General features: G+C 38.8%; 1 protein-coding gene across 1 annotated transcript; it reads right to left on the reverse strand.

Annotated features, from left to right (window-relative positions):
• Positions 1 to 131: 131 nt before the first annotated feature.
• Positions 132 to 2,486, reverse strand: LOC124119352. Its single transcript, XM_048382939.1, has 3 exons — positions 1,735 to 2,486; positions 1,115 to 1,229; positions 132 to 393 (listed from the first exon to the last, which is right to left on the reverse strand). Exons 1-3 carry the CDS (start codon positions 1,844 to 1,846, stop codon positions 282 to 284), a joined length of 339 nt encoding a protein of 112 aa, XP_048238896.1. The 5' UTR covers positions 1,847 to 2,486; the 3' UTR covers positions 132 to 281.
• Between the last annotated feature and the right edge of the window lie 12,653 nt (positions 2,487 to 15,139).

The raw sequence follows: 15,139 nt of genomic DNA on the forward strand, positions 1-15,139 counted from the left end.
GGACGGGGTGCACACCCGTATTCAACACGTTGCACACGGGTATCACACGCGTGACCAACCCGATGCACACTGGTTGCGTAACGCGTTGCCCATGCGTGTAAGGGGAATGGACTTCTAGGCAGTAGTGTATCTGGAATATTGCTGAGTGCGGCGTTAAACAACAAACAAATAAAATACGTTGTATGAAAGCATCAGGGTTAAGCAAACACACTCGTAAGCTTTCATATCAGCGTTAACTGTGTGAATCAACAAGACATATTTTCCCTGGGCCTGTTCTGTTCCTATAGGAACACAATGACTGGGCCCGTTTCTCCCTCATCAACGTCGCAGTAGATATGTTGAGAGGCCCGTGATGTGGTGTCCCTTGAGGGAAGTGTGTCTTCCGGATCTGTCCTGTAATCACAATTGATTATAATTTAATTTAATTAGACATTGTAATATTACAAGTGAAAGGTAATGATATTGTCGGAATCGTACAATGAACATTCCGCTGTGTCGCCTTTATTTGTATTTGGGATGAGTACATACGCCTGTAGTTCTCTTAAATGCAAGAATGTGTTCGCGTGTGAAATGTGCGTGTGTTATTAACGCAGCTCTCAATTAAAGCTACATGACGGCGGCCCGTATATAATCGAGTCTTGGCCAGACATTGATCTGAGCCACGATCTACGCCGTCGGTGTGCGCTGTTACTCGCCATCAGACAAATCACCGAGCCTCACCACCCGATCCGGTAAAGTCACCTCTTTTGAGGGACAATGTCCAACCCAGAATCCCGACAGGTTGTTCAGCAGTAGCATGACTTTTAAATGTATCGTCACTTCCCTGAACGTGTCCTTGGACGAGTTGCTTTAAGGCTGGACTTAGATAATCAACGTCCCAGAAGGTGCCTTCGAATCCCATTCAGAACAATGAACAGCACTACTTCTCAGTAACACACCTGTTCTTGTGAGGACTTGTATGCCCCCTCCCCCGATAGGTTTAGCAATACCAATATTCACATAGTTAAAACAATATAAAATGTACCCAAGAAGTAGTTAGTACCCTAAAATAGCAAGACATATAAATTCATTAAATATTAGTGTGGAAGAATGATAGTATCATCTGGTCACCAACCTTCTTGCAGCAATACCCTTCCTGTAGCAGATGTAGTGTGACACCAGGACACCAAGGATGAACACCACACAGCCTATCGGGAGTCCGATGTTGATACCATTGGACTTGGAATCTGCTGAGGAATCATAGCAACATAGATAATGCAGAGAAACTTCGTGAGGACATCGGTGGCTACAAGTTGGGTTGGTGGAAAGACGGGTTGGTGGTTTGGTGAGTAGGTGAGTAGAGTTTGTGGTAGTTGAATGGGCTGGTGTTAGATTGGTTGGTACATAGATGAGTTGATGAGTAGGTGGGTTTGATGTGTTTAAGATGGGTTGATGATTAGATAGGCTGGTAGATAGATGGGTAGATGGGTTGGTGGATAGACAGAATGATGTTAAGATGGGTTGATGGTTAGATAGGCTGGTAGGGAGATGGGTTGATGAATCGATACATTGGTGGGTAGATGGATTGGTGTTCAGATGGGTTGATGGATCGATCGTAGATGGATTGGTGGTAGATATAGAAAGATACAAATAATATAAAATAATAATAAATTTTATACAAGTAACAAACATTTTGTTTATTCAAACAATCACTTTAGTTAAAATGATAATCTTCGTTTGAGTATTTTGGGGTACCTGTATCACATGTCTGTGCATGAAGACAATAGTCCCTGGAACAGTTGCTGGTACAGGAAGGTTTACATCCACGTTCGCTGACGTCACATCCGTTGACACATGCGCCAGTCATCTGATCACAGATCCCCTCGCGGCAAACCTCACAGCTGTGATTACAAAACTCACCATAATACCCTGGTCTACATCCATCTACACAGACCCCGTTATGTGAGCTACAGGTGTGGTTCTTGCAGCGGTCACAGGGCTGACAGTCCCTCCCGAAATACCCAGGTCTACATCCGTCCACACACGCACCTGCAGCATCACACCTTCCCCCGCTACAACCTGCACTGCATGGAGAGGAGCACCGTGGACCATACCAGCCTCCTACACAGCCATGGATACACTCGCCACTCTGGCTGTGACACTCAGATGTACAAAACACTGAAGCACGTTCACCAGGGACCAGACATCTGATTGTGTCAATTGTGTTGGAGCTCAAACGACAGTGTTGGTTGCACACCTCAAGACAGTACACATCGTTTATTGTATAATTATTCTCACATTGAATGTTGCAGTGTACACCACCATAACCAGGTATACAACCTTCGGTGCATTCCTCAATGCCATTCCCAGTCGCCTTACACGCATTATTCTTGCAGGCTGGGTTACATGGTGATTTACACTTTCTGCCGAAGTATCCAGTGTGACACTCGGTTGTACATTGTCCTGTCTCGTCGCAGCCGGAACACGCCTGGTTGTCCGCGCACTGTGCTGTTGTAGAAAATAGATAGAAAACATTAACAATTCATCCCGTCATAGTCCGTGATTCCTATCGTAAATGTATGATATGTGTGTAGGATAAAACACGTCAGACGGTAGTTATGAGATCTCAAACCAGTTGTTTAATCCCAGGGTAAGTGATTTATCTAACTCATACATCGAAAAGAGAAACAACACTTTAGAACATTTTTATGATTCAAACATACTTTCCCTGAACCTTAGGCAACGGGCGTAAAATATTTGTTGTTGGCGTACGAGGACAACTAACATTCTGAAAGGCATGCTGTCGTATCAGCGCCTCTGTAGCCGAGGAATACACACTGGCTATGGATACGAATGTTGCGTGTTCGATCCACGGGAATATAAAAAAATCATTGGTCATTTGATTTTACATTTCATTACATTGTGTTCAAATGCAAACTTAATTTCTTGCGAGAAACTTTCATATTTTACAATATCAACGGAAGTTGTTTGAATGAAATTCCCGGGATATTATAACATTCCTGATTATGAGATTTTTCCCGACTGGAGAACAATAGGATGACGTCACTGGAGGTTTTTAAAGAAAGACAAAAAAACGCAACTATTCGTATTGTACACTGCCTACAAACAATCCTCATGCGTATTTGACACGGCGCTGATAGTTGCTTCCAATAGGATATACGCATAATATTTGCAAAACAAATTGCCCCTTTTGAGGGACAAAAGACATGAATAAATGATCGAAATGAATTCTTCTCCACGCTCATTGACAAACTGCGCCGCGAATAGCTGCAAAATTGCTGATGCGGCGTTAAGCAATATTCACTCACTCACTCACTCATTGACAAACTGGATATCGAAAGTTATGTTCAAATTGAACTTCTGGAAGAAAATGATATGCTCGCTTTATTCTGGGGCTCAGTAAACTTACAATCTGGAATTATGAACCAGTGTACATGGGAAAACATATCATTAATATTCTGTAAATATGTCTTAAATTTCAGAAAGGCATAAGATTAACCCCAATTTAATCTGCTTTATACTTATAGTGCTCACTTTAGTGCATAGTCAGTGACGAAAATATGTGTGAGTGAGTGAGTGAGTGAGTGAGTGAGTGAGTGAGTGAGTGAGTGTGAGAGAGAGAGAGAGAGAGAGAGAGAGAGTGAGAGAGAGAGAGAGAGAGAGAGAGAGAGAGAGAGAGGAGAGAGAGAGAAGAACTGTACAGCACAAAAATGGCTACATAGTTCGGGTAGATATGCAGAATGCCCGGCTACAGTATGCCCTTTGAGTCACCACATTTTCAGTCATTAAAATGCGTAAATCATGTGTGTGTGTGTGTGTGTGTGTGTGTAAATCATGTGTGTGTGTGTGTGTGTGTGTGTGTGTGTGTGTGTGTGTGTGTGTGTGTGTGTGTGTGTGTGGTGTTACCAGTACAATGCATTTGCTCTGAGAATATCAGAGATTTTGTAAATCTTCGGATGTTACTTCGGGAAGAAATTGATGAGGTGCTCGTCCGATTTAGGAATGACAGTTATATTGATTATCTTGAATGTATATTATGCCGCTCTGTTACAATGTCTGCTTATCCGTTCTTTATTCTGTGGTAAATATCTACCACAACATATAGGGGATTATTAGCTGCAGGAAAAAACTGTCAGTGGTTGATTGATTGGTTATGTAAACTTGTTCCCCATTTTGTTTGCAGATGATTAGATTTTATTATCCGAGACGTCAGTCTACTTTGTTACTGTAATGAGGTAAATATGAAAGAAACAAAGGTAATGGTTTTTGGTAAAAGGGGTCGCTTCAAAGGCGATGACTTTTGGTCTGTTGATGACAGGGCACCTGAGGTTGTCGATAATTTTAGTTGTTTAGTAAAATATAATTACCCACACCGGAAAGTTTAGACTTGCCAGGCTGATTTGGTTGGTAATAGTAAAAACAAGCCATACATGTTTTCTGCATAATATTAGGAAATGATATTTGTCTGCATGAACAAACGGCAAATTATTTGATACTTTTTGATACCTTTTATATCAATTACGGATGTGGAATTTAGGGATTCTGTTACGCTGTAGAATTGGAACGGGTAAATTTAAAAGGACAATAATACTGCAGTTTATGGGGATGTATTTAAGAGTATTAAGCTACTGGTTTACTTTTTCAAAAATGACAAATTGTCTTTGAAGTTAGCCTATGGTATTTTCGCGAAACAAGTGTAGTGAGTGAGTTGGATTAAACGCCGTTTTTAACAGTATTCCAGTTATAACACGGCGTGTCAGCTTAATGTGGGAGGAAAGCCCGAAGTGATGAAGGCCTCAGACGATTATCATTTCTGAAACCCACGAGCACGGGTATGGTGCTGACAAACCTAGAAACATAATCGGGGCGAACTGGGATTCGAACCGACAATCATAGGTTTCTGGCGTGCCCAAGGGACGCAACTCTGCACAGCGAATCGCAGCTTCTTAGACGACTGGGCCACCTGTGCCCCCTGCGAGTACGTAGAAGGTACAGCAGATATAACAATTCAGCTTCTTTAATAACGTCTAAGCAACTTCGCAATGGAAAGGTATATCACTAGATATAAATGTACTTCATTTATAAAAGAATTTAATATCTTAGAGAGGTCGCTTGATGACAGTAAATCATTTTGGAAGCAAGAAAAATACATTGGATTTAATAGTCCATCTCAAATAAATATTAGCGCATATAATTGGTACGAGTATTTTAAAGATCTGTTTCAAGTTTCAGCTTTGCACAAAGATGAGTTTAGACCTACACTGGATGTTTATGATGCTGTTGCTGAAGCAGCACGTCATCGTGAGTCCACACTTACACAACAAGAGATACTAAATGGTATACAATCATTGACAAGAGCGGTAAGTCTTCAGGGTTAGATATGTTATTACCGGCATCATGTAAAATAAATTATGCCATACATGCATATTTTATTTAAATAAGATTTATTCAACAGCCCAGTTTCAACGTGCTTGGGGTAAAGGAATAATAGTGCCAATTTATAAAAAATGGCCCAAGAGATGATCGTAATAACTACAGAGGTATAAGTTCAAATAGTGTATTCAACAATAATTAACTGTAGATTGAAAACATGGGCCGAAAATAATAACAAAATAGGTGAGAAACAGGCAGGTTTTCAGCCCGGATATTCAACAGTGGATAACCTGTTCACACTTACTGCCTGTATACAAACAAATTGAAGTAAACGTGGAGGTAGATTTTATGCTGTATTTGTTGAAAAAAACCTTTGATTCTGTAGACCGAAAAACACTTATGTATGTTCTCCGCAAATGTGCCTGTTAACACTGCAAACACGAAAACGTCGTTTTTTTCCGTATATGGTCATTGGACGGAAAAACGACGTTATTTGGACGTTTTCAAACCATCGTTTTTCCGTCCAAATAACGTCGTTATTTGACACTTATTCATTTACTTGTATCGGAAATTGAATGTTCATCTTAATTGTTATTGATGAACACGTAATATATTTTTAAAGAAATAAAACAGTGACATAATAACTACAACTTTATGTGAGCACGAGTAGCTCTATTGGAATGAGATGAATAAGTGTTATAAAGTTGTAAGCTTCTTCACAACAGTGTAACTGTCGTGATATTTGCGTAGAATATAATATGGTCATGCCCATAAACATTTGTGTCTTTGTCTACATGAGCATTTAGAAATAAATTCTATTGCTAAGGACATTGCTAAATCTGCAGGAATGCAGTACACGTCATAGCAAGTCATCTTTATTCACACTTTAGATATTCGTAATGGAGATCTGTAACTGAAGTTTATTGTAATCTTCCGCAACTCTCACTTCCCGACCAGTTGCACCTCTTAGTGCATTCTGATGCCATTGTAAATTTCCAGGCTGACCCTCTTTCTGTGATGTTTTGACGAATGAAATCTATTGCGTTATATTAATCTCTGTTTGCTGATATTCAATAGGTACATATTGTAAAATATTTAATATTTTAAACGTGTAATTCGATGCATGCAATGCAATGTGAACATAAGTGCGGATGCACGAAGGCGGTTATAGTCATAGTTATGGTGCAATGGATGTAGGGGAATGGTAGGAGGGTGTATGTATGTAAGCACGAATACCGATACATCAGGGCGGATATAGTTATAGGTCGATGGATGTTGGGGAATGGTGGGAGGATGGATTATGTATGAAAGCATGCGACTTGATCCATGATGGCTGACGTAGACATAATGGTGGGGAAAGTAGAATGTGATGTGTGTGTGTGTGTGCGTGCGTGCATGGGTCGTGAGGGTTGGCGAAGATGTTGTGAGATGATTGTGTAAGTAAGTTAAGTGGTTGAGGATGTGGCAGGTATGAGTATTGATACATGCAGACTTGGGGTTGGGGGACTGGGTGTGCCTGTACTGATGTCTTTTGTTTCATTCACTTATAGTGTATCCTTTACTCAAATAATGATTTACGCATTTTAATGACTGAAAATGTGGTGACTCAAAGGTCATACTGTAGCCGGGCATTCTACATATCTACCCGAACTATGTAGCCATTTTTGTGCTGTACAGTTCCTCTCTCTCTCTCTCTCTCTCTCTCTCTCTCTCTCTCTCTCTCTCTCTCTCTCTGTCTCTCTCTCTCTCTCTCTCTCACACACACACACACACACACACACATTAATTGTTTTAGTATCCTCGAGAGTCAGTGAGAAACTAGAAATAACTGCCTTTGTTCTGTAAATCTCAACAAGTTTCAGCTTTCGCCTCTTCCTTTGTGGAATGAGGTTTCACATTTGTAAAATGATCTCTTTTATCTGTCTGTACCATCAACTTAACAGCCCTCGCCCCCTGCAGAGTTTTCCCGTCCCATATTGCCAAGCAGGGGGCCCACAAGGAGAAATACGGCCCTCCCTCAGTCCAATTATACTGTGCCTAGCACAGTATGTTGTGAATACGTAGCCTTGCTGTGCCCAAACATTTTGTAACAATTTGGCAAACTTTAATATGTAAACAGCAAATATAATTCAGTTTTATTTCAACAAAAACGGAAAAAATCTGATCCTACTTATTTTGTGGACACCATAACAATAAATCAAAACAATAGATCGTTTGAGCTAGCATGAATATAAAAAATAATTAGCAAGACGATTGTCAAAATTCCCTCTGTTGGTCCCACGTGAAATGTTCTTCATGAATACTGTAAATCATGAAATTAACGCAATAATAAGTCAGCACATTCACGCGAGTATAGAACCCTGGCCTAAAATGCGTCATGACATTTATGAGCGTAGCCTTGCAAAAATCACTGTAGACTCACAATTCAACAATGTAGTATTGGCCGATAGACGTTCGACCGAATAATATCATTTGCTAAATTTAACTCTTCATCTAAATACAATTAATGCATGTTACATAGTTAATATGTTCATGGGCTTCTCCACTGAATGTATAGTGTGGAGGACTACTTCACTTGAGGATAAGTAACATAAATAATGATGATATTATTATGATAGTATTGCCATTATTATTCCTTCAGATTATTAAAAATAAAGTTATTATGTTTTCATATTAAACATAGAGCAAGAGGTATGGAGATTGTGGAGATTATTTTTTAGCATCGGAATTGTTGACATAATTCTTAAAGATATTATGTTTTGTTTGTTTGTTGTTTAATGTCGCACTCAGCAACTTAAGGATATTACAACATTACATTTAGGTTCAGTTGTATTTTTGAATTTGTATTATTTTGCAAATGTTACAGAGACCTGATAAGTGATATAATAATGTATAGTCTCTATTCTTAAAAGTAAGAATATGTTAGATTTATCAACCAGAAATGTTGCACACCAAAGGATAATCATATTTCATAACACTATTCTACGTCGAAGTCAACGATATTTGTGTATGCTATTGCTACATGATTGGTTATGACACGGATACGTCATGATAAAGCAATGAGAAATTGACATTTGATGATATAAGATAGCTACGCGATAAATCGCAAGAAAGCGATATTATTTCACGATAAAACATTGTTCTATCATGATGTCATTTATGGAGATTCGAACATGCACTCCTAACTTGAAAACGTCGTAAATTTGACCTTATGTTTGAGAGAGATGTGTCTAGTGAGTTGTTCCCAATAGATGTAGCTGGGGAAGGTAGATAAAGGCAGTGCCCGAACAATCGAATCCGAAAGTGAGAGCGATATGACGATCGGTATTGAAAGAAAAGGTACAGATAATCGACGAGAAAACTGTGAGATTATGCGGGAAAGACCAAACGCAAACCCTCCTGTTCATAAAATGGATTTATCTCGCATGGCCGCTGTCGGATTCTATTCAATGAGTCATCATTATTTAAGTACGGGTAAAGATTTTAAAGCGTGTACTTTTTCCTAATTTAACACCCTTAAAAGGGCTGTAGGGGTAATGTTGATATCTCATATAGAAATAAACGAGTCGTGATCGTTGTTTAACGTACAATTAACAACTCCCACTCGTCGTTTGTTTCTTGATTACATGACCATGTACACTAACATTATATCTTTTCATGTTTATCAGTCAACAAAAGCGACAAAAGCATTTCCATTATCATAAGAAAACCTTGCCAGAAGTAGCGCCAACTGCACAACACCAGGAGCATGTTTCATGATTCATCATAAAGAATGATGACACTGGGTGCTCGCAAAATCGCGAGCTCATTCCGATCCACTAGTGGCATCCGCCAAAAAGCCAATTGTTCATCCGAGAAGGCAGAGAATTGCATCAGACATCATTTTGGTCATTGATACGTAAACCTGGAAATGCCGTCTACACGTCCAACACAAAGCCAAAGCCAGGACCCAAATCCTTTAAACCCACCCAAGGTTCTGTTAATTACATACATTTCCCCCTAACCTTAAGTAATCTATACTAGTTTGAAGTAAATCGTATTTACCCATATGAATCGTCTTATGTTATTTATTGCCGATAAACAGAATATGCACACTTTCTGAAAGTACTGTGTGATAAGTCACGCACCAAACCTATACTCTCGATATACATGCTGCTATTACTTAACAAGATATATATAAAAGTTTATTAAAGTGCCAACCTTTCCTGGCGTGCTATCATTCTAATTTGAAACAATGACATAAATAGTTACTTCTCATCTTTCAATATTTTTCAAGGTCGGGTTAATCACAAACATATTTGAATATATACAACAGCTATACTTACTTATCTTCATACTTAAAGGCATCAGGTTTGTCTGTCATACAGACCCTGAAACAAATATGTCCAACACAGCCCAATATTTGGCAAAATGAAGAAAGTCTCTTGGCTCTTTTTTATTAGTTTTTATAACTATTGTTTAGCAACTGTTTTTCTTCTTCTGTTAAATATGTTCATTTCAGAGATTAGATGTTATTCTAGCATCAGGTCTGTGGTACGTTCATTGCATCAGCATTGACATTAAAACGATATTTACATAATATATAAATACATACAGAGGAAATGCATAGTATTTACCTTTTAAGGAAGAGTGCAGGACGACTTGCTTTATACATATACACGTGGACATATATGTATGGACATTTGGGTGAATAGAGATATATCTCCTAACAGATAGTGTTCGTAGATGACTGTAGAACGTACATGAAGAAAATGGAATAATTATGTGAGTAATACCACGTTTAGCAATATTCAGCCATATTGCGATATTGGTTTCCAACATACAAGACGGACCATGAAATTATGACTTGAATTTGGACCTGGCTTTCTGGTGTGATGTAACACCCTATAATCTCCGGTAGAAAAAGAGTTTAAAGCACGAATTAAGATCACGAGATGATACTGATGTATACATCTGGACATATATTTGCTAGTATTACTACGTTAATTCATCAGAATATAATGTATTTTGCACAAAAGGATATTGTAGGACCGACGCTGACATGCGCATATAACCTATTCACTAGTGCTGTAATATTTAATTCATTTGTCTTTTGACACATATCGATAGGAACATGGAGAGTCTGTCTGAAGATATAAAGACATGCATGAGATCTTTTGGATAGTTGTACTCCACGGCGGGGCTAACGCTTAGTCTCTGAAAATATATAATTTTGATTACAACGAGAAAATATATCTAAGTTTAAATGGAGCCCAAGTGTGATGGAAATTTCAGCCTGAACCTGTCGAACATCTAGGCTTGTTTCATTTGGGGCTATAGCATTACAGTAAGGTCTGGGCGGAAGGGAAAACCTCTTTGCACCCATCGGATACAACGGGGGAAAAAAAAGGAAAAATGTCGGAAGTGTATATGTTTAATCCTTCTAATTTTTGTATTTAGATACATGTTTTGACTTTAAAGTAATTACATGTATCTCATGTTCGAAAATGTATTATTGGTATCTGTGATGCTAGTACCGTTTTGTCGCCATTGTGTAGCTTTTGTGGAGTTATTATGAATATCAAATACATGTCTTGAAATATGGACTTGTAAAAGAACTCATCATTGAACCATATGCAGTCTAACCCATTTAATTGGCGTGTATGGATATATTATCCATCTACTTATACACACTTATTATGGACATATACAGAATTTCATTGTACCTTATAATTTAAAAAAATATCCGTGAAGATCTGGGTTTGAATAGACCTTCAACAACCCATGCTTGTAGGAAAGGCGACTAACATATTCGGGTGGGCAGGCTCGCTGACTTGGTTGATGCATGTCATCGTATCCCAATTGCGTAGATCGGTGCTCTTGATGATAATAACTGGATTGTCTGGTCCAGACTGGATTATTTACGAACCACCGTCATCTAGCTGGTATATTGCTGAGTGCGGCGTTTAACAACAAGCAATCAACCAAAAACTATTATCAAACACCTTCAAACAATGAGAAATTAAAATGATATTTTCTACATATTTTGCTCTATTTATAACATAATTTGATTCATAATTTAAGTATTGCGTTCCTTTCTTGTCTGTCATTCAATGTACATGTTCAAACCCCTAAACTTTAAATATTTGATTTTTCACAAATGGTTTCGTTAGTGAGTTGCCTAGATCTCTCGTTTCCTACTCACACGACCAGATTAAAATAATTCGTTTTACTATCATATTTCAGTTTATTTAATTCATTATACGAAATTAATCCTTCATTTATCACAGTATAGATCATATTCGTTTATATCACTATCTGATGTTAAGGTTTAAAAGCAAAAAATATAATTTATTCAAAATGTAGAAAGATACGAAATTTGCCATTATTTTACTTTTAAACTGTACAAAGTATAATATAATGATCAGACTGCCTGCAACGGACAGTGTTTAAGAAAGAAAGATTAGTCGATTGGTCCCATTTTTCAGATATGCCCATCAGTAGTATTACTGTATATCTCCAGAGAGAAGTTTACATTGTAGTTCTCATTATTTGTGGATAATTCAAAAAGCAACATAGAAAATATATAATCTACCATGACGAAAGAATACCGAGTATACAATAACTCGCAATTGTTCAAAAGAGATTTAAAATCACAATATCATATCTGATATAAAGAGAGGTGGTAATGATTTAATCTCTACATTGTGCCCTTGTTCGTGAGCCCTTGTTCTATTCAGCTAACAGCCCAAACCCGAAACTCCACAACATATCCGATTACACTGACCCGGGCTGACCAAGTTCTCTATGCGGTACTGACGCCCTTTTTCGTCTCCCAGACCACAGAGAATAAATTTAAAAGGAATCCAGCTCAAGTCTAGAACGATTTGGCAAGCCTAGATTGCCTCAATTCTATTCATGAAAGTAAGTATTAATAAAAAATACTGTCTTGGCTGCTTCAGATTACATTTTGTAGATGCATATTTTTAACTACGAAACTTTTTTTCTGACACCGGCACTGTCCCTATTGAAGCTATTTATAGCTCTAATAAGAATTTCGAATTGTCGTTCATTTGATGTCAATACATCGATGACAAGTGAGGATATCATATTGTAATCGTTGATGCCGCGCTACACTATAATAAAAATTATAATCAAGTTGACTAGTATGTACATTACTACAGTGAACATGTACATGATCATGCCCTTCGTAATATCAAATACTGATATATTATTGTGTGATGAATTTAACTGGATCAGTGGTAACATGTGATATTAATATTCCATCAATTTCTTTCCTGGTTGGCCTATCCATGTCTACAAAATGAAAATAATACAATTAAAATGGAGCACAGAACAATTCTTAATTTCAGGCTGGAGCTGTGGAAATCTGGACTTTCCCAATCATTATAGACTTGAGTTGGTCTCATTTATTACATTATTCTCTTGGGTCTACGTCACAGCTCATACCACAGAATAACAAGAACATGATTGCCCCCCACCGGAGCTCCTGGATTTTGGTTATATCATCTAACATGGCCAACTCTGCTCTTAAGTAAACAAGAACCTAATCAGCGAGGGGTCCTTTATCATCACTATTTTAAAAATCGGATATCTCTCCCCAAAGACCTGGTTAATATTATATTTTCTACAGAATATTCGAAGTGAGTGAGTGGGTGAGTTGGTTCTACATATGTATACGGTTCTATTTTAAATGACTGCAGCGCTCCATTATGAAAACACATTGTTTTAACGCCGCTCTTAGCAGTATTCCAGTGATATATGAGCGCGGTCTGTTGTATAAGAAATAAATGCAAATTGAATCTTGAATCTTGAAAGTTGTAACTTTTCGACAAATAAGTATCCCATGCAGTATATCAACTGCAATATACTGTATACAACATGCAGTATACAGTGTGTCGAGAGCTCTGCGCTGGGCTTGAGCACATATTTCCTACCCCTCTCCATTCGGCAAACACCTCATGGGGGTTGTAATGAGGTCACAGGTCAGGCGTGCACTCGTCAGTTGTCTGATACGGTCAAGACTAAGATCTTCCGGAAGACCACTGCACTAGATATGTGGATTGTTGATGAGGTACTACGTGTTTGGAACTGGGAGTTGAACACTAAGCACTTGTAGAGAAGAGCTCACAATAAAACGTTGACGGACTTGTGTTTTTCATTTCAAGACGTATATGTATCAGGTTGAACTTCTGCGACAGATATAACTTGGTTACCGCTTCCTAACTGTAAATTTAACTGAACTTTACGCCTTTTATAAACATTTGTGATGGGGCGACAATGCGACAACGAGACATAGCTTGACTTTGAAAATGTCGCGTTACGGCATCGTCGCCCTTTTGTATAAATTAAAGAAAATGATTATTCAAAGAGCGACAATGCGACCACGCGACAATGTCCCTTCCATAAAGATCCGTGCACATAAAACTGAGTTATGAAATATAAGTCTAAAATGCCAATAAAAAGATAAAGTGTTGCAGCTTCTGATTCCATAGATCTTGAAGAAGTATTATCAATAATGGGTTGGGTGGTGAGTTCAACTGCATGCCGAGTCTAAACACTGTTATTAACAATAATGCTCTGAGTCAATACATTTTGTCAAAAGTATGACATGTACGAGGGCTGGCTGAAAAGTTCTAAGCCTAACTGTGAAAGACCCGTATCAAGTCGATGGTTTTCATTTATTTCTCCACATAGTCCCCTTCCAGGTTTACAAATGTTTGCCAGCGATGCTGCAAGGCCTGGATGCCGGTCAAGAAGAAATTTTCTTCAGCCACCCTAATAAAGTCATTCACTGCGGAAATGACGTCATCATTACCAGGAAAATAGCGACCGGCTAGTTCTTTTTTCATTTTGGGAAACAGGTGGAAGTCTGACGGGGCCAAATCAGGTGAATAAGGGGGATGGTCAATGAGTTCGAAGCCACAATCATGGTTCGCTTACATGGCAACCACCAATTTCTGAACAGGAGCATTGTCAGGACTCCTTTAGTGAGCATTCCCCGTCGCTTAGCTTTGATAGCTTCCCGCAACTGTCTCAGTAGGTCAGCATAATATCTTCCATTGATAGTCTGGCCTTTTTCAAGATAGTCAATCAGCAGAATACCCTTGGAATCCCCAAAGTCTGAATCACCTTTCCAGCAAAAGGAACCGACTTGGCTTTTGGGGGGGCTGGTGATTCCGGATGCTTTCATTGTTTAGACTGAATTTTGGTTTCTGGTTGAAAGTGATGAATCCAGGTCTCATCCATGGTTACAAATCGGGCCAAAAAATCATCGGGATCTGCTTCAAAACGGCATAAATTGTCACGGGACGTCAGGAATCTGACACGTTTCTGATCCGCTGTCAAGAGCTTTGGCACCCATCTTGCAGAAACTTTTGTCATTCCCAACTCGTTGATGATAATGTGCTTAACCCTCTCATGAGAGATGCCCACAGCACTGGCAATATGTCGAGTGGTCAATCGTCGATAAGCCATCACATGCACCCGGGGAATGTTTTCCGGAATGGTTGCTGTTGAAGGCCTTCCTGGACGCGGGTCATCGTCAAGGCTTTCTCTGCCACGCTTGAAGTCCGCAGCCCAATTCTTTACAGTGGAAAAGGAAGGGGCATCATCCCCTAACACTACAGTTGCAGTTCTTATGTCTATGATTTATTAAATGATTGTACTTGCAAAATTGTTGGTGGAAAAAGTTTGTTTCAATCCGATTGAGATATCCCACTTAGGCTTAGAACTTTTCAGCCAGCCCTCGTATTACCCGAAGGAA

Source organism: Haliotis rufescens, unplaced genomic scaffold (assembly GCF_023055435.1).
Source record: "Haliotis rufescens isolate VD_foot unplaced genomic scaffold, xgHalRufe1.0.p SCAF_42, whole genome shotgun sequence".
Taxonomy (NCBI): domain Eukaryota; kingdom Metazoa; phylum Mollusca; class Gastropoda; order Lepetellida; family Haliotidae; genus Haliotis; species Haliotis rufescens.